This window comes from Carlito syrichta, unplaced genomic scaffold (genome assembly GCF_000164805.1).
Source record: "Carlito syrichta isolate Samal-C Ts95f unplaced genomic scaffold, Tarsius_syrichta-2.0.1 Scaffold316444, whole genome shotgun sequence".
Taxonomy (NCBI): domain Eukaryota; kingdom Metazoa; phylum Chordata; class Mammalia; order Primates; family Tarsiidae; genus Carlito; species Carlito syrichta.
Window position 1 is genome coordinate 48,882 of NW_007260540.1, and position 21,143 is coordinate 70,024.

At 38.8% G+C, this 21,143-nt stretch overlaps 1 protein-coding gene across 1 annotated transcript in view; it reads left to right on the forward strand.

Annotated features, from left to right (window-relative positions):
- The first annotated feature begins 9,962 nt into the window (after window positions 1-9,962).
- Window positions 9,963-21,143, forward strand: part of LOC103276994 (F-box/LRR-repeat protein 20) — a 24,417-nt gene continuing 13,236 nt past the window's right edge. Inside the window, exon 1 of the mRNA XM_008074444.1 lies at window positions 9,963-10,042. Coding sequence (XP_008072635.1) covers window positions 9,963-10,042 — 80 coding nt within the window. The remainder of the gene's footprint in view (window positions 10,043-21,143) is intronic.

The window sequence follows — 21,143 nt, forward strand, 5'->3', positions numbered from 1 at the left end:
GCCACTGCACTCGGCAAAACTTGACAAACATCCCTTGAAATAAATAGGTCATAAGTTGATCTCCAGACTTTTGTATCTTCAAACATTGGAGGAATATTTGTTATGCTATCTGTCGTAGTATAATATGACTTTTTGCTGCGCTGATGTCATTTGAAGCTTACTTGCTAAATCAGTAACGTTTAATTTATTAAGTATGGTTTATTTTTATTTTTATTTTTTTGCAAGGTACTGTACTGTAGAGATGCAAAGTGAAAAAGCCATAAAAGGCTGCTGGGAATTTACAATCCAAAAGAGGGATTAGAGTACTTCCAGATCCCTAAAGTATAAATAACATTCACTGATTCAGCAATTTCTAAGCACTGTGTCGGTTGCTGACTGTCTTGTGGTGAACTAAACAGACAAGGCCCCTTTCGTCTCAGAGCTCTGGTATACAGGACAGAACTCCAGCCTAGAACTGGTGTTCTGAGATTTGGGGTGTTTTGGGATTTCATGGAAGTAACAGTCCCCTCCAGTTAAGGAGAGAGGGGAGATACCTATTCATGGCATAGGTAGTATGTGCAGTGGACATTAATCTGTTACTGAGAGAATAGGCAGGTCTGATTTTACAGGTACCCTAGAAAAATAGGTTGAACAAGAAAGCACAAGCCATAAAGGAGAAGCCAGTGCTCCTTAGGTTCTATTTTATTTCTGCTTTCCTCCTGTTGGCTATATTTGATGTCACTGAATCTGAAGTACCATGAGTTATAAAATGCAACATTGTTTTATACACAAAAGGTTTTTTTTTTTTAAAGTAAAGGCTAACATTTATTGAGCACTTACAATGTGCCTGCCACTGAGCTAAGCACTTCGCATTTAACCACAACAGCACTGTGGCAGATACTAGAATAACTCCTATATCACAGTTTAGAAAACCAAAACTCAGAGAATTAGGAAATGGCAAGATCCTTGTGAGCACTCTCACTAATAAAAAATAGTTTTTAACTGATGCTATGTACTGAATACTCTCCAGAGACAGCTATACACAAGTGCTTTTGGTTTTAGTTGTAAGATATGTCCTAATTTCACAGATACTATAATATGAAGATAATTGTATCTTAAGAATTTTTTGTGGTAAAATATGTGTAATATAATATTTACTATCTTAACTGTTAATCATTGTACATCATAACAGTTCAGTAGTGTTAAGTACATTCACAGTGTTGTACAACCAAGCTTCAGAACTTTCTTGCAAAGCAAATGATACCTTTCAAAATAAAGTGTAGTAGTCCCTCGATGGATGTCTGAAGCTGCGGATAGTATCTAATAACTAATAATCAAATAGAACACTTAGCTGAGTGTGGTGGCCTGTGCGTGTAGTTCCAGTTGCTTGGAAGGCTGAGGTGGAAGGATCACCTGAGCCCCGCAGGTTGAGGCTGTGGTGGCCATGAGCGTGCCACTGCACTCCAGCCTGGGCAACAGAATTAGACTCTGACTAAAAATAAATAAGTAGAACAGTTATAACACTATACTATAATAAAAGTTGTGCAAATGTTGTCTCTTTTTATATTTTACTTACCTATTTTTAGAGTTGGGTAACCACGGGTAAGTGAAACAGTGGAATGTGAAACCACTGATAATGGGAGCTACTATTTATTAGTAAGTTTAGCTGCATGTGTCAGAAACCCAAATTAAAAGTGGCTTAACTATTTATTTTCTCTCCTATAACATCCAAATGTAGACAGTTTTCAGCTGGCGTGGTGTCCCTGAGGTCATCTGCAGACTTTTTCTAGTTTCCTGCTTGTCTTTGAAACTGTGGCTTTCAACTTCGTAAAACAAGATGGAATTCCATACCGGGCACAGTGGCCCACACCTATAATTCCAGTACCTTGGGAGGTCGAAGCTGGAGGATCCCTTGAGGTCAGGAGTTCAAGACCTGCCTAGGCAACATAGTGAGACCCTTTCTCTAAAAAAAAAAAAAAAAAAAAATTAGCCTGTTGTGTTGCCATATGCCTGTAGTCTCAGATGCTTGGGAGCCCCAGGGTGGGAGGATTGGTTGAATCCAGAAGTTCAAGGCTGCAGTGAGCCAAGATTGAGATCACACCACTGCACTCCAACCTAAGCAACCTTGTCTCAAAACAACATAGCAAAAACAAACCAAGGTGGAGTTCCAGGCATCCTAATCATATTCTAAGCAGCACAGTTGAGGAAAGAAAGCACATGCCCTCTTTCTTTGAGGACTCTCCTGAAATTATACACATCACTTTTTCTTCCATCCCATTGGTCAGGACTTGGCTACCTAAGCATATCTAGCTGCAGGGGGAGTTGTCTTTCCACCACAGAGTCACTTGCCAGCTAAAAACTGGGAATTCTGTTTTGTATATCATCTATAAAGCTTGAGCTCTTTTAGCTTCCTGTTTAGGACTTGGTAACTTCAATTTAAGCAATAGGGGGTCACTGTTGAGCACGATTTTCTTTTCTTTTTAAGAATTATTTATTTACTTATTTATTTAGAGAAGAGGTCTCATGCTATATTATCTGTGCTGGACTTGAATTCCTGGGCTCAGGCGATGTTCCCACCTCAGCCACCCAAGTAGCTAGGACTACAGGCATGTGCCATTGTACCTGGCTCTTTCCTATTTTCTTTCTTTCTTTCTTTCTTTTTTTGAGTTGGAGTCTCATTCTGTTACCCAGACTGGAGTGCAGTGGCCACTCCCGGCCACCGCAGCCTCGACCTGCTGGGCTCCGGTGATCCTTCTGCCTCAGCCTTCCAAGTAGCTGGAACTACAGGCGTGCACTACCACACCCGGCTAATTTTTGATTTATTGTAGAGATGAGGTCTTGCCAAGTTGCCCAGGCGGGTCTCGAACCCGTGGGCTCAGGCATTCCATTCACCTCAGCCTCCTAAAAGTGCGGGATTACAGGCTGAGCCACCGAGCCCGGCTTCTCTTTCCTATTTTCTTTGTTCAATCTGTCTGCCCTTTTCCACCCAAATTCTGACTTTAAAGTTCTCTTGAAATGGTTTTCTGGGTCTTGTTTATATACAAAACATTTAAACTAAATTTATTATGTTAATAAACTAATCCCCAAAATGTGCCAAACTGAGATTTAAAAGACTAAAGTAATATCCCTTCCCCCCAAATAAAAAAGAAGTGCTTCTTAATATTCAAGAACTCTGTTCAATAATGTTATTGTAATTTGGAACAAGAGGTTTTAAAGTTATTTCCTTAGCTGTGTAACTTATAGGAACAATTACAGTTTTTAATGTAATCAAACCAAATCACTGAGTTTAAAAAAAAAGAAGAAAAAGATATTTTTTGAGTTGTGGTCTTACTCTGTCCCCCAGGTTTAGAGGGCAATGGCATGATCACAGCTTACCATAGCCTTGGTTTTCTGGGCTTGGGCAATCTTCCCGCCTCAGCCTTCTGAGTAATTGGGACTATAGGAATGTGAATCATGCCCAGCTAATTTTTTGATTTTTTTTTTCTAGAGATGAGGTCTTGCTTGTTACCCAGGCTGGTCTTAAACTCCTGGGCTCAAGTGATCTTCTTATCATGGCCTCCCAGAATGCTGGGCTTGCCGATGTGAGCCACCATGCCTGTCCCCAAAAATAAATATTTAATTCCTTTTGCTAAGGATTGTTTTGGCTATTCATGGTCATTTATGTTTCCATATGAATTTCTGTATTGTCATTTCCTGGTCTGAGAAGAATGATGTTGGTAATTTAATGGGTATTGCGTTGAATCTACAGATTGCCTTTGGTAGGATGGACATCTTAATAATGTTGGTTCTTCCTATCCATGAGCTTGGAATATTTTTCCATTTGTTTGTGTCTTCTTGGATTTCTTTGAGCGGTGTTTTGTAGTTCTCATCTTAAAGATCTTTCACTTCTCTGGTTAGGAAGATGCCAAGGTATTTCATTTTTTTGTGTGGCTGTTGTGAATGGGATTGTGCAAATTTTTATTTGGTTCTCTGCCTGCTTGTTTTGATGTATAGGAATGGAACTGTCTTTTGCACTTTTATTTTATACCCTGAGACTTTGCCAAAGTTCTTTATCAGTGTAAGCAACTTTTTGACAGATTCTTTTGGATTTCCTAGATATAGGATCATATCTTCGGCAAAGAGGGATAACTTGACTTCCTTTTGTCCTATTTGGATACCCCAGATTTCATTCTCTTGTCTAATTGCCCTAGGTAGGAAGAAGGGTGAGAGTGGGCAGCCTTGTCTTGTTCCAGTTTTCAGGGAAAATGTTTCCAGTTTCTGTCCATTTAGCAGTATGTTAGCTGTGGGTTTATCGTAGGTAGCACTTACAGGTTCCACCTTGAGAAGACATGGCTATTGTAGTGTCTGCTTGTTCACTTAAGAGATATTGTCTTTTGAAACAATGAGAGACTGGGTATGATGGCTCATACCTGTAATCCCAGCACTTGGGGAAACCATGGAGGAGGAATCACTTGAGGCCAGGTGTTCAAGACCAGCCTAGGCAACATAGTGAGACCTCTGTCTCTACAAAAAATAAAAATTAGCTGGATGTGGTAGTATGTGCCTGTAGTCCCAGCTACTTGGGAGGCTGTGGGAAGATTGCTTGAACCCAGGAGGTTGAGGCTGCAATGAGCCATGATCACGCCACTGCACACTGGTGAATAGACTGAGACCCTATCTCCAAAGAAAAGGGAGAAGGGGGAAAAAGAAATAATGAGAGAACAATCTAGTTGCTCCCATGTTTTTTCCCTGACCATTTCCTTGTTGTTTACAAATTGTTTACAAAATACATCATGATATATCCCTGTGTTGATATAAAACCAGATTGCCTAACAATGTCAAAACTTTAAGCAATCACTTTCTCTACATCTATTACATTGCACATTCCTCACACTTTTGTTGTGATTCCGTATAGCCTTGATCTGAATTGTTTTGTCACTTATATTTTTGCATGAGAAGCCTGGAGTTTGGATGCAACTGAAATAGTAAAATATCTAAAACAGATATATTTTATTGCTTCTGTGAAATATTTGTTTTACAAATAGCAGCATGAACAAGAGTAGAAATCATTTTGCTTTCCTAGAAAACATCTAAGGTTATTGTGTCTATCTTTAGGGTTATTTTCTGAACTCCGTTCCTGTGTCACTTCTGATAGCAATAAATATTCTGATTATGTATTAGAACTGTGATTTCTTATAGCCTGAGATCCTCAATCTACTTTATCTGGTCGATTGGTTCTCAGACTTCAGAGTGCATCAGTATCACCTAGCGATCTTGTTAAAATACAGATTGGTGGCCAGGTGTGGTGGCTCATACCTGTAATCCCAGCACTTTGGGATGTGGAGGCCAGAGAATCCTGAGTCCAGGGGTTCCAGGCCAGTTTGGCAAGACCTCATCTCTACAATTAAAAGAAAAAATTAGTCAGGCATGGTGGTGCACTGCTGTAGTTCCAGCTACCTGAATGGCTGAAGCTTGAGCTCGGCAGCTAGAGGCAGTAATGACTATGAGCGTGCCATGACTGCAGTCTCGGTGACAGAGTGAGACTCCAACTCAAAAAATAAATAAATAAAATAATAAAACACACATTGTCCCTTTTCCTCCTATCAATCTACCTCGAGTCTCTGATCCTTTATGTCTGGGGTACAGCCTGAGAATTTTCATTTCTAATAAGTTCCTGGTTTATGCTGTTGGTCAGGAGACCATACCTTGTAACACTGACCCGATCCGTTTTTACAAACTTAGAGTAGGATACCTATGTGCAGAAGAAAGGTGGGGGATATATAAATCTGGACAGATGTCTTGTACATACGGCACTTCCCAAATCTTTCCAGGGCACTGTCTGTTCCTTTTTTCCTTCACATACCTTCATTCTCCTGTGGAGGCAATGACATTCTCAGTATATAATTTCTTCCCTTGCTTTGCAAGAGAAGAAATTAGCTTGCAAAGCAAGGGAAGAAATTAGCTGCTGATAGTGAATTTTTTTGTGTGTGTGGAGTCAGGGGTCTCATTATGTTTGCCCAGCCTGGTCTCAGACTCCTAGGCTCCAGCAATCTTCTTGCCTTGGTCTCCCAAAGTGTTGGAATTACAGACATGAACCACTGTGCTTGGCCTGTGATTTTGCTGTTTTACATCTGGAGTTGTAGAAGTCATGTGAACAATATGAACAGTATTTAAAAAAATAAATGACTGTGTATTTTCAAGTGAGTGGAGTGTCTTCTGTGGTGAGATATATGCCATTAAATAAAATGTTTTGAGTATACAAGCTAAAGAGCTTCGCTTTTTTTGTTTGTTTGTTTGTTTCATCTTTTTTCTTTTTTTTTTTTATGATTTGGGGTCTCACTCTGTCACCCAGGCTGGAGTGCAACAGCATGATCATGACTTGCCATAGCTTCAACTTTGTGGGCTTAGGCGATCCTTCTGCTTCAGCCTCCCGAGTAGCTGGGACTATAGGCATGCCTGCCCATGCCTGTATTATGTGATTTTGTTTTTGGTAGAGATGAAGTTTTCTTATGTTGCTCAGGCTATTCTCAAACTCCTAGGCTCAAATAGGCCTCCCTCCTTGGCCTCCAAAATGCTGGGATTACAGATGTGAGTCATTGGGCCCAGTCTGTTTAGCTTTTTTTTTTTTTTTTAAAGCTTGAAATCTTATTTATTTATTAGATATAGAGTTTTTTTTTCTTTTTAAATTGTGGCATACAATTCAGGGTTAGGTATACAAATATTCATAGTGCAGGAACCCTGGTTGTTGAGGTGTGTCTCCTTTCCCCAGGCAGATATCGACTACTGTCAATCCTTTTGTTGTAGAATTACGGTAGTTGTTCAAGGTCCACTTATGAGTGAGAACATGTGATACTCAGATCTTTGTTTCTGTGAAAGATTACTCAGTATTATAAACTCTAATTCCGTCCAGGTTGCTGCCAAGTTCATGATTTTGCTCTTCTTTATGGCTGCGTAATACTCCATTTTTTAATCCAGTCCTCTTTTGATGGGCAGCACCGTTGGTTCCATGTTCTTGCTATTGTGAACAATGCTGAGATACTGTTTAGCTTTTTAAATACATTGCAACTTTGTGGATTACTGCTTACAAGTGTACTCAGAGAACAATGACCATAACGGTACAGTGTCTTAGAAACCATGATACTTGAGAACATTAAAAGAACCTAAGCTTGTTTAGGAGAAAATGTGGTTTCGTTTTGAAGGACTGCCTTTTAGAGGAGGGATTGGGTTTTATGTTTTTATGTATTTATTTTATCTTTTAATTTTTTTATTTTAAAGGTGTGGGGTACAATTTAGGGTTAGGTATACAAATGTTCATTAGGGTTTTATGTTTTTATTTTTATTTTTTGTTTTTTTGAGTTGAACTCTCACTGTTGCCCAGACTGGAGTGCAGTGGCCGCTCCCAGGCACCGCAGCCTCGACCTGCTGGGTTCCAGCGATCCTTCCACCTCAGCCTTACCAAGTAGCTGGAACTACAGGCGCGCTACCATGCCTGGCTGTTTTTTTTTTAAATTTATTGTTAACTTGCCAAGTTGCCCAGGCGGGTCTTGAACCCGCGGGCTCAGGCAGTCCACTCACCTCAGCCTTCCAAAGGCGCAGGATTACAGGCTGAGCTACCGAGCCCGGCTTTATGTTTTTAACATAGCTTTCACCAATGGGTAGAAGTTACTGGTAAAACAATTTATTCTTTAATGTAAGATACTTTTCTAAAAAAAATGTAATTTTTGGTCAATAGCATTACTTCTATAGTCTGTTGCACTGAAGCTTGCTAAATGATCCACTTTCAGTTACCAAATATTGTTGCATCTTTGTTGTTTTTTTTCTTTTCTTTTTTTAAGTTGGAGTCTCACTCTGTCGCCCAGACTGGAGTGCAGTGACCGCTCCCTGCCACCGCAGCCTCAACCTGCTGGGCTCTGGCGGTTCTTCTGCCTCAGCCTTCCAAGGAGCTGAAACTACAGGCGCGCACTACCATGCCTGGCTAATTTTTTGATTTTTATTGTAGAGATGAGGTCTTGCCAAGTTGCCCAGGCGGGTCTCGAACCCTCGTGCTCAGGCAATCCACTCACCTCAGCCTCCCAAAGCATGGGATTACAGGCTGAGCCACTGAGCCTGGCCATATTGTTGCATCTTTAACAATCCTCATTGTTTCTAGTTTCTATTCTTTATTCCTACCATCCCTGTAATCTTACACTTATCATTTTACCCTGTAATCTTACATCTTTTACTTGGATTATAATTTCAATTGATTAATTTTATTTCCTTACTACTGGTCCAGAGTTTAATGTCTTTAACTTCCTCTTGCCTACAGTGTTTCACATTTTTATGCTTGTATATAAGTTTCCTTCACAGTCTAGTCCCACCATCCATTTAATGATCCATTCATTGGGTTTATTGAGTTCCTGTATCCGTCTGTGTGCTCAGCCCTAGAAATATGGCAGTCCTTACAGACATACTTCTGCTCTCACAGAGCTTTTCATTTAGCTGGAAGGTAGTTATTTGTAAATATTAGAAAATATTTATTATTATAATTGTTCTATAAATATCTGAGGCGGAGGGGGAGTATATTGTGCCCACTGCTTCCCTACCCCTCTGTTTCCTTCCTTTACTTCTACTTTGAATCTCCATGAAATACCCTGACCTTCCTGTGTGACTTTACAGTTTTGTAAGTGTTGTTATCGTCTCCTTTTTTGCTAGTTAATTTCTGACTTTCCTTTAAGATACAAATTAGATATACCTGCAGGCAGAATTAGTTATTTCATCCTTTGTTCTCATATGCCTCTTGTCATCTATGTCTAGTACTGTAATAATTGGTAAATTATTTGCTTATTTCTATTGTCTTTTCTTTTCTTTTTTTTCTTTTTCTTTTTTTTTTTTTTGAGTCAGAGTCTCACTCTGTCACCCAGGTTGGGGTGCGGTAGTGCGCTCATGGCTGCCTCGACCTACTGGGCTCAGGAGATCCTTCCGCCTCCACCTTCCAAGTAGCTGGAACTACAGGTGCATGCCACCACACCCGGCTAATTTTTTTATTTATTGTAGATCTTGTCAAGTTGCCCAGGCTGGTCTTGAATCCCTGGGCTCAGGTAATCCTCTCACCTCCACCTCGCAAAGTGCTGGGATTATAGGCGGGAGCCAATGTGCCTGGCCCTTGTTTCTATTTTCTTCACTGTAGAGCAAGAGCTCCCTTTTAAAGACAGAAATCATGTCTTATTTTCTTTTTATCCCATTGTCTTAAAAAGTGCCTAATATTTACAGGGTGTTTTAATGTTCTTTGCATAAAGTCAGGAGAAATTTCTGTAGTACTTAACTGCAGGGGCTGAACGTATTTCTTTAAACTTCAGTGATGTGGTCTTGCTGTTTTTACTGTCCTTTTTATTGGGTATAGGTGGTGGTGGTGGTTGTTTTAACATGCTTACAAGACATGCTTATAGTCCTGATTTCCTTAGTGGCAAAAGTGGTGACTCAGTTTAAAAGTTCTCCTTTGTATTTTGATCAATATGTTAAATGATCACTTGAGTGCCTCCAGAATGCTATGGTGATGGTTAGGGAGGACTGTTGGCTTTCTCCCTGATATATAAAACACAAAAGAGGCCTCTGAACACCTCCTTGAACAAGTAAATGTGAGCCAAATTTGGAGAATCTTCTTATTTTAATGGCATTTTAAAGTAGTCACTCCACAGTGATGTGATCCTAAGCAGTCCTTCTGTAACTCAATTTCTTTATCGGTAAAGTGAAGATAGGGATGGTATGAAGATTTAAAATATTATACATGAAAACATTTGAAATAGTACCTGGCTCATAATGTATCCTTGTGACTGCTGTTAGTTATTTTTCCCTGATGACAGGCAGGAATTAAATGCCTCAAAGATGATTTTCAATCTAGAGAGTCTCCAAAAATACAACTTTGATTTATAATACCCAATGTACTTTTTTACCTCTCTCCTAAGAGAATTGCCTCTAAACTTTTGAGTTGAACATTTTGTGATAAAATTTAAGTAACACTTGACACAATGATTTTGTTTTTGCAGATGTTCTCAAATAGCGATGAAGCTGTAATCAATAAAAAACTTCCCAAAGAACTCTTATTACGGTAAGTCTGAATGCTAATTTTATGTTGGTTTTTTATGTATGTCATATTGGCCTATTTAAAAAGTTTTAGATTTGTTGCTAATTTTCATTTATGTGGAGTATTTGTGTTACCTGAATTTTAAAATTTATTCTTCTGTTAAACAATCTTACTCTACATTTTGTAGATGTGATCAAGATATTTGAAGGTTTAATTTATGAGAAATTTTTTTCTTCCAACTTGTACCCATTTATGATTTTGTTTACTTATTTTCTTTTTGCTCTATTCGTATATATACAGTAATGTAAGAGAAGTAATATTTTTTAATATTATTACATTGAATCCTTTGAAGAGTGATTATAATTCATCTTTTTCCTCCATTCCCATTCCTAGCATCAAAAAATGCCTCTATAGTGACTCTTTTTTTTTTTTTAAGAGATGGGGTCTTGCTCTGTCACCCAGGCTGGAGTGCAGTGACACAATCCTAGCTTACTGTGACACAATCCTAGCTTACTGCAGTCTTGAACTCCTGGCTTCAAGTGATCCTCCTACCTCAGCCTCCTAAATTGTTGGAATTATACCTCACCCGACTTGCAGTGATTTATATTTGGAACAAATAATACATTTGTTAAGGAGCTTTTTTATTTTAAAAATAAAAAAGGAAAAGTATTCATTTTAAACTCTCCTGTGTCACAATGATGATTTTTTCATCCCTATTTTTAACATGTAGAACTACATTTTGGGATTACCCATAATATAAAACATACAACCCCTAGTTCATGAACATCTGATTTAGGACATACCTACAAAGAACCTGGCATCGCAGGAGTTATTTTCAGAGCCCCTGCATCATAACAGAGTACTTAATCATAACATTTTTCATTCATTTATCTAGCATATCATGACTGAGAAAGACAAGTACATTACCTTTACAAGCTGCTATGCATAGAACATCTGCTTTAGCCTGTAACCTGCTTGCTTCAGGGTAGAAAAATAATCTCTGCTGTATTCCTAGTAAAGAGGAGTATTCCTGGCATTCCTAAAGTATGTGCATGTCAGAGTCCTCCAATAGATTGCAAGATCCTTGTAAGCAGGTACTATATCCCATAAATATATATATATATTTTTGAGTTGGAATCTCACTCTGTCACCCAGACTGGAGTGCAGTGGCCTCGACCTGCTGGGCTCCAGCGATCCTTCAACCTCAGCCTTCCAAGTAGCTGGAACGACAGGCGCGCGCTACCATGCCCAGCTAATTTTTGATTTATTGTAGAGATGAGGTCTCACCAAGTTGCCCAGGCAAGTCTTGAACCCGTGGGCTCAGGCAATCCACTCACCTCAGCCTCCCAAAGGCACAGGATTACAGGCTGAGCCACCGAACCTGGCTCCCATAAATATTTAATTGCTTGTTTGCTTGTTTATAGAGTCAGAGTTTTACTCTGTCACCCAGGCTGGAGTGGAGTGGAATACTCACAGCTACCACAATCTCGACCTCCTGGGCTCAGGCAATCCTTCCTCCTCAGCCTTCCAAGTAACTGGAACTGCAGGCGCTCACCACCATGTCCAAATTTTTTTATTTATTGTAGATACAAGGTTTTGCCAAGTTGCACAGGTTAGTCTGTAATCCCTGGGCTCAGGATATCATTTATCTCCACCTCCCAGAGTGCTGGGATTACAGTCATGAAGTCATGAGCCACCACACCGGGGTCTAAATATTTATATATCTTATAAACAATCCTGTAAATCCTATAAAATATCCTGTATTTATACATCCTATAAACCTTATACATTGGAGATGCTGAGAAAAAAATAGCAGAATTGCACTTGGAATGCATTTTTCATGGAAGCCCTGCATACTTGTTTGTACTTCAGATAATACTGTTTATCATTTGATTACACAAAGCCATTGGAGAATGTGTCCTTAATATCTTGAGTATTTCTAAAATTTCAGTGAAATTCTAAAATTTCAGTGAAATTTTAGCCATCTTAAAGAGAAATATTTAAATGGTTATATTCTTCACTGTTACTATAAACTGAATACACTAAGATATAGTTTGATTCATTTATGATAATACCATTATTTGAGGCAATAAATATTATTTTTTACTACAGTAGTTTTCCTTAAGATTCACTAAGGTTTAAGGAAATTACTTCACCCTCTGATAACTGGCCCCATGTTGTTGTGGTTCATAACTTTATGTTTCTATGTCTAGAATTTTCGTTTTCATCCTGAAACTAAAATTCCATACCGTGGCTACAAAGCCCCTCATGATGGAGTGGGGGAATGCATGATCTGGTTTATATTTTTAAAGATTTAGTGTGACTACTATGCAGAGACTAAATTGGGGGATAGGAGCGGGGAGCAGTAGGAAGGCCATTCACGAAATCCACCGAAGGTGTGAGGGACGTTTTCTGTCGTTCTTTAGTCTGCAGTATTGCCTATCCTGCTTTTTCTAGTTTTTGTCACCATTGCTGACCTTACTTTAGTACCTGCTGACAAGCTGTAAGGTCTATAGTTACTAGACAATGGGATGAAGGACAATTCCCAAATCAGCCAGCTTTTGCTACCAGAAACAACTCTCAAATCACAGTGGATTTTTTCTCTATCTAAGACTGAGGTCAGGTACATAAGAGACCAAGCCAGACCCACCTAAGTGATCTCCGTGGATGTGGCATACATCATGTTCACTTACATTCCATTGCCTAAAGCGAGTCCCATATCCAAGCCTAATAGTGATGGGGTGGGGAAGTAGGTAGGGGAAGGAGTTTGTGAATATATGTTGAGTCGTTCTGCAATTTACCACATATATACACAGCTACTTATGACCTTTCTCTCCTTAATGCTGCCTGTCCTCTTCACTCTTCAGCTTTGGTTACACTTTAGAGTTACATAACTACATCCTAGCACTACCTCTGCCATTCAGCTTAGCATACTACCACCAGGGCTTGGAAGCAAGAAAAGTTACAGATATCTGATGACTCCTCTGGGGCACGGCAATGAGAAGTCATGAGTTGAGGGATTAGGGAAAGGAGATTGAAGATATGTGCCTGACTTTTCAAGTTGGAACACTGGAGATATTTTATTCATAGCCACATTTTTACCAATGAGAACTTGATTCTAATTTATACGTGTTGTATTAGAATTGACCCTTAGTTAAATTGGTTAAACCCTTGGTCTAATATTATAGGTTAAATTGGCTCCTTTCTAAGCTAAGTAGGAAAACTATTATGTGACTTCTATGGAGAAATGTGCTTGAGTTCCAAACAACCAATTCTTTTTTTTTTTTGAGTGAAAGTCTCACTCTGTTGGCCAGGCTGGAATGCAGTGGCACAGTCATGGGTATTGCATCCTCAATCTGCTGGGCTCAGGTGATCCTTCCAAGTAGCTAGGACTATAGGTATGTGACACCGCGCCCAGCTAATTTTTTGCTTTTGTTTTAATTATAGAAATGTGGTCTTGCTATGTTGCCTAGGCTGGTCTCGAACTCCTGGGCTCAGGCAATCCTCTCGCCTCAGCTTCCCAAAGTATTGGGATTACAGTCATAAGCCACTACTCAGCACAAACATCCAATTCTGAACTTAATGTTGGAAACAGGTCCTTTGCTCAGTTGGAGACTAAACGAAATTAATATCCTGAGAAGTAAGGAAACTAATTTGACACCATAAAACATGCTACTTATGCATGCATTTAAGTATATAAAAATTGATTTAAATGCATAAAACAGTTTCAACTTTAACTCTCATGATGATATCTTGCTATGTTAAAAAAACAAAAAACCAAAAAAAAAAACTTTGTTTAAGTCATTAAAACCAAATAGGAAATAGGCTTTTTTGATGTATTTGACATTACACTAGACAGATAACAATTGGTCAGTGTAAAAATTCAATTTGAGGCATCTATAATTTAAAAAAAGTCATTGTAAATTTACTCCCTTTAAAAGTTTAAGTATATAGTTTTAAATTATTTAATTTAAAAACACAAAGTTTTTTAAAATGAAGGTCTGACTCTGCCGTCCAGGTTGGAGTGCAGTGGCATGATCACAGCTCATTGTGGCCTTGACCTCCTGAGCTCAGGTGATCCTTCTCCTCAGCCTCCTAAGTGGCTGGGACTAAAGGTATGCGCTCTCACACCGGACTACGTTTTTTATTTTTTTGTAGAGAGGAGGTCTTTCTTTGTTGCCTCAGCCAGTCTTGAACTCCTGGGCTCAAGCACCTCTTCTGCCTCAGACTCCCAAAGTGCTGGGATTACAGGTGTGAGCCATCATGCCTATCTCTTAAAGTATGCATTTGAAGACTGGAAACAGCAGATGTTTCCCTGGGAAGTGAAGCTGGAAGACAGGACTAGAAGAAAAACATACTTTACATTAGGCTTTTCTGTATCTTTCTTTTAGATGTTTTTATATTTAAATTTTCATAAACAAAAAGTTGTAAAAATAGAATGCAGCACTTAAGTATACCCCAACTATTCCAATTAATATTAGCACATCTCAATAATACAGCTACCAAAATCAGGAAATTAGCATTGATAAAGTACTGTAAACTAATTTTAAAACTTTATTGAAATTCCCCAACTGTCCAGTAATATTCTTTTTCTGGCCCAGGATCCAGTTCAGGATTATACATTACATTAAACTGTCAGGCTCCTTAGTCTCCTTTAATCTGGGACATTTCCTTAGTCTTTTTTTTGTCTTTCATAATCTTTATAATTTTAGGGAATATTATAGAATATCCTCGTTTGGCTTTGTCTGATCTTTCCTCATAATTAAATTCAGGTAATGTGTGTTGGCAAGCATACTGTAGAAATGGCATGTGCCCTTTTCCATGTATCAGCAAGAGGCACATGATGTCAATATGCTTGTTACTGACGATGTTAACTTTGGTCACTTAGGTAAGGCAGTGTCTTTCGGCTTATCCACTGTAAAATTATTTTTATCTTTGCAACTAATTCCTTGTAGAGAGAGAGCCATATAGATACTATGTTAAGTGTTCCGTTACTCATCTTACTTTTGTCCACTAATTTTAGCATCTTTGATGTTACCTGAAAGTCACCTCTGTGGTGTTTTCTTTTTTGAGTCGGAGTCTCACTCCTTTGCCCAGACTGGAGTGCAGTGGCACGCTCCTGGCCACCGCAGCCTTGACCTGCTGGGCTCTGGCGATCCTTCCGCTTCTGCCTTCCAAGTAGCTGGAACTACAGGCGCGCGCTACCACACCCTGCTAATTTTGGATTTATTGTAGAGATGAGGTCTCACTAAGTTGCTCAGGCAGGCTCAGGCAATCCACCCACCTCGGTCTTCCAAAGTGCTGAGCCATCGAACCCGATTCACTGTGGTGTTTTCTGTCTGCACAGTTCTTTCCACACATTAATTAGAATTTCGCCATGAAGTAAAGCTTTCCCTTCTGTTTTATTTAGTTACTTATAGTATAGACTCATGAATATTTGTTTTAGTCTATGAGGTTATATTGTTGCCATCATTACTTGTTTTGTTGCCTAGCTTTTCCATGCCTTTTGAAAGTACAGTTTAATAAATACATGATATTTGGTGTGGTTAGATTTTTTTTTCAGAAAGCAGGATTTATTGAGAAGACAGAAAAACTCCCACAGAGGGAGTGGACCCGAGGGGATTGCCCTGGTTAGATTTTAAGTTACATATTATATCATGTCATCAAATATATGTTAACCTACAAGATAAATGTGTTGTTAATACCATACTGTTTCTTTGTATATGCAAGACCACAGCCAAGTTACCAATGAATTAAGCAAGTGTTCTTGCTTCCTCTTAACTTTAACATACTGATTCTCTTCCTTCCCTCTTGAAACTAAGATTATAATGAATGGTTTAATCATTCCTAGATGGAATCCAAAGTTTGCATAATGTAAAATTTAGTTAGAAGGATTGACAGTACTCCCTTTCAGAGCAAGACCATATGCACTTATTTAGGGTACCTCTTGAAAAATGAATGTCAGTGTTTATAAGACAAAAACAGAAAGACTGGTTTCCATGAGTATTGTGAAGTTACTTGTTTCTCAAAGATTCCTTCTGAGGATGATATTGATAACTATAAAAATGACATGAAGTGATAAGACTGCTTGAGTCTGCATTTGCCTTTTAGTTATAAAGCAAAGTTCAGTTTCAGAATGAGGATTATTATTACTTACAAGAATATGAAATGTTTTCATTATTTTTTCAACTCTTGGGGGTGTTGGATTGTAGTTGTGATGTAATATATATTGTCTATGTGTAAGTGGGTAGGAGAAGAACTTTATGAACTTAAATAGAAATGATAGATTAGCTGGAATTCTCTCTTTGTCTGAAATAGCAAAGAGCTACTTGGGAGGTTGAGGTGGGAGGATTGCTTGAGGCCAGGAGTCAAGACCAGCCTAGGTAACCTATCGAGACCTTGTCTCTGAAGAAAAAAAGAGAAAAGAAAAAGAAATAACAGAGAATCATACTGTGTTGGGAGTCTGCTAAACTCATCACCAGGTTTGATGATTTATAGGAGGCTTCATAGGACTCAGTATATAATCATACAGCTATGACTTATTATAGAAAATAATGCAAAGCAAAATCATTAAAGAGAAAAGGTGCATGAGTGAAGTCTGGAGGAAACCAGACACAGGCTTCTAAGAGCCTACTCCCTGTGGACTCTCAAGGGATGCTCTTAATTCATCCAGCAATTAGTTGACAACACAGGTGAAATGTTGTCCTTCAGAGAAACTCATCAGGGAATAGTGGGAACCCACCCAAAATCCAAGGTCTTAGAAGCCATTCAGAGGCTAACCTTGCAAGTAGACTTTTCTTAAGATAAATTCTTAGGCCTGTTATATTAATAACTCTTTTCTGCACATATGCACTCTTGCTTTTTTCAGGGAAACTAAAAATTTTGGTGATTTCTAGCAGCTTTTTCCTTCAGATTAAATACTAGGAGTTTATGGTGGATAAATACATGTACTTTCCTTCCTTTGAAAAACTTAATATTAATAACATGAACTCTGGAATCTGGCTACCTGAGTTCTACCATTTACTGGCTGTAAGAGGGCACATAGTAAATACTATAAAGCGTTAGATATGTGTCATTACTATGAGTTCCACTTTTTACTTGCAGACCATGAAATTATGTGATCAGATTCCAAAGCTACCAGAAGTGACCATCTCTCAACTTTAAGGTGCAAACTGACAGACGTTCCTGTATCAGAAAAACAGAATGTCAGCATCACTCTCACCCAGCATTTAGTTTTCTGGGTTTCTTGATCATTCAGAAGAAAGCAGAGAAATAGGAAATAAGCAGAAAGATCAAATGTGTTCTCAAAGGATGCAAATCAACTATTTCTCAGGTCCTATTTAACTATTTTTTCTTTAGACACAGTTCTTACATATTGGATTATGAGAAGCAATAAAGTGAAATGGGTTCAGAGGAGTAATGCTGTTAGAGAGTCCCCTGGGTTTTAAGCCACTATCGACAGGAAAGGAATGCTGTGATCTGAATGTTTGTGTCACACCATGCTCAGCTAATTTTTAAAATTTTTATAGAGATAGACCCTCACTCTGTTGCCCAGACCAGTCTCTGAACTTCCAGCTTCAAGTGAATTTCCCACCATAGCCTCCCAGAGTGCTGGTATGATAGGTATGGGCTGCCATAGCTGGGCCAGTATGTTATTTTTTTTTACATCTTTTTTTCTTTAACTTAAAAAATAATAATTTCAGATGCACTGAAAAGATTAAAATATAGTTAAAAGAATTCCTATGTACCCTTTACTTGAATTACCCAAATACTGTTTTGTTTTTTTTTTACCTCATTTGCATTGTTATTTTCCCTTCTTCCTGCCTCCCTTCCTCGGGGATTTACTTTGTTTCCCAGGATGGAGTATAATGGCATGATCTTGGTTCATTGTAGCCTTGAACCCCTGAGCTCAAGTGATCCTCCTGCCTCAGCCTTCCAAGTAACCAGGACTACAGTCACATACCACCATGCCCAGCCTTCTCTCTCTCATACTTTTTTCTGAAGCATTTGAGATAAGTTATAGAAATGATGCTTTTTACCCCTGAAAGGCTTGTGTGTATTTTTTTGAAACAAAGGCATTCTTTTACACAGCCACAGAATAGTAGTCAAAGTGAGGAAATGAGTATTGACACAATTCTGTTATCTAACCCACAGACCTTATTCTAGTTTTTATATTCCGTTAGTGTCCTTTGTAGTGAAAAGGGAAAATCTTTTCTTTCTTTAGATGTCTTTAATCTACAACAATTCTTCAGTCTTTTTCTTTCACAACATTGACAGTTTTGAAGATTACAGGCCAGTTGTTCTGTAGAATGTCCCTCAATATTATGTTTAGCTTATGCGTTTTGTGTTGTGATACCATGGAAATGATATAGTATCCTTCTCAGTGGATTATGTCACAGGTGTAAAATGTCTATTTGTCCCATTACTGGTGACGTTAACTTTGATCATTAGGTCTGTATCTGTTGTGTTACTATTATTACTCTTGCAGTTGCCAAATGGTGATTTTCTAATTCCACCATTACTTTCACATTTTATTAGTTGGAGTTCTACTGTAAAGGGGAGCTTTCCTTTGGACCCCATTTATTTGTTTGTTTGTTTATATCAGTGTGGACTTAAGGATATCTATTCAGTGCATTGAAATTCCATTTGGATTGTCATTATTTTGATGCTCAAATTATTCCAGATTTAGCCAGTGAGAGCTCCTTCTACTTGTGTCCTTTGTCTCTTGAATATATTCTCATCATTCTATCCCCATAATTCTTGAGTATTTCCTTTTTTTGTGGTACAACAAGATATTTCAGATCGCTTTTGTACATCTTTGATTCAGTCCTGGAATCAATCATTTCTCTAAGGAACCCCAGGATTTATTTTTTTCCAGTGGAGAATGGTATTTAGACTCAAAGAGTTCTATGCTGGGTAGGTTTATTGCTACTGGGTGTCATTGCTTCTAGACCCTCTCACTAGACAGAGCTAAGAAATACATGTTTGCAGGGGAGCATAGACACATCTCTATGCAATGTTATATCTGTCCATACCTGTATCTATATTCATGGTAGGTAGGTCAGAAACTATGAAAATTCTCTTACGTAAGCAAACATACTCAGTTCATTTTGACACCTCCAATATAATACCATATAGGATTCATTCTATCCGTCTTTCTTTCTATATTTATACATACGACTTCATAATCTATTAACTCAGTCTTAGGAAGCACATAAAGTGATTAACCCATGCCAACGTAAAATAATTGAATTAGTGCTCATTAATTGTTTACAGTTTTTTATCATTAACCTGGTAATATACAGAAAGTGCTGAGTTCAAAAGCTAACTTTGGTTAGTTCTTTGTTTTACTTTATTCATTTAGAATATAGTTCATTTCGTTTATTTCTTTTTGTATGGTTTGAAATTTTTTTCCTCCATCCATAACCAATATTTTTGTTTGTTTTTAGCAGAGAATTAACTTGGCTGTAGCACATCTGCAAATTTTGTCTCCCCTATTGTGGATGACAGGTCAAATATAAGTTCAGTTCTTTTACCCATAGCTACTTATAGTTTGTCCTGTGTGTGCAGTGTTCAGAAGTCAGTCAGTGATTTGGACAGTATTTGTGCTTCCTCACTCTGGATCCCTCCTTACTTTTCAGTGTTTGTGGTTAGTGAAATGAGCTAAATCAGTTCTTATATTTTGTTAGGGACCTAACCAGCTCTAATGACTATGACCAGAAGTGAAACCGATTTTGTTTATTTTTGACTATGTAAAACTGGGTCATATCAGTTGCTCCAATCTCTGTTCTCTGGTTCTCCTTCACAAGTCTCTATCTAATTTCTAAGTACCCTGAAGGGCCCCCCAAATAACCTGCCTTTATGATGAAAGCCATAAAAAAGGTTGGAAATTGTTGCTCCTCTTCCCCTTTTACCGTCTACCTGCTTTGGTTCACTCTCTATTACTCTCAGGTTATTCTTTTTTATATTGTATTCAGAATATATATTTGTGTCTGCAATGTTAGTCCATGGAAGCTTACACAGCCATGACTAGAAGTGAAACCGATTTTACTTATTTTTGACTATATAGAACAAACATGGTTTCAAAAGTTGTATCTGTACAAAATGGTATGCTTAAAAGATGTGCCCCCCCATTCCAACTCTTCTGCCCCATTTTCATCCTCTTTTTTTTTTCTTTTCTTTTTTTTTGAGTAGGAGTCTCACTCTGTCACCCAGGCTGGAGAGCAGTGGCACACTCATGGCCACCACAGCCTCAACCTGCTGGACTCAGGTGATCCTTCTGCCTCAGCCTTCCAAATGGCGGGAACCACAGGCGTGTGCCACCACACCCAGCTAATGTTTTGATTTATTGTAGAGACGAGGTCTCACCAAGTTGCCCAGGCTGGTCTCGAATCCCTGGACTCAGGCAATCCTCTTGACTCCACCTCCCAGAGTGCTGTGATTACAGGTATGAACCACCGTGTCCGGCCCCTCTTTAATATTAATAAGAATCACCAGGAGAGAGTGTTTAAAAAGATAAATTCTGCTGTACACTTAGAGATTTTGAATTTCTAGGTCTAAGCTAGGACCCAGGAATCTGCATTCCTCCCCCACCCCCTGAGACAAGGCCTTGCTCTGCAACCTTGACCTCCTGGGCTCAAGCACCCTCCCTGTCTCAGACTCTGGAGTAGCTGGGGCTACAGGCGTACACCACCATGCCCAGCTAATATTTTATTTTTATTTTTGTAAAGACAAGGATCTTGCTATGTTGTCCAGTGGTCTTGAACTCCTAGTCTCAAGTGATCCTCCTGCTCGGCCTCCAAATGTGCTGATATAGGCGTGAGCCACCATGCTTGGCTCATTTTTAACAAACACTTCAAGTATTCTGGTGCAGGTGATCCATGAACCATACTTTAATATATAGAGTGACTCATAAGAATAAGAACTAGTTTGGGCTTGGTGGCTCAGACTGTAATCCCGCGCTTTGGGAGGCCGAGGTGAGTGGAGTGCCTGAGCCTGTGGGTTCGAGACCCGCCTGAGCAACTTGGCAAGACCTCAGCTCTACAATAAAATCAAAAAATTAGCTGGGCGTGGTAGCGTGTGCCTGTAGTTCCAGCTACTTGGAAGGCTGAGGTGGAAGGATCGC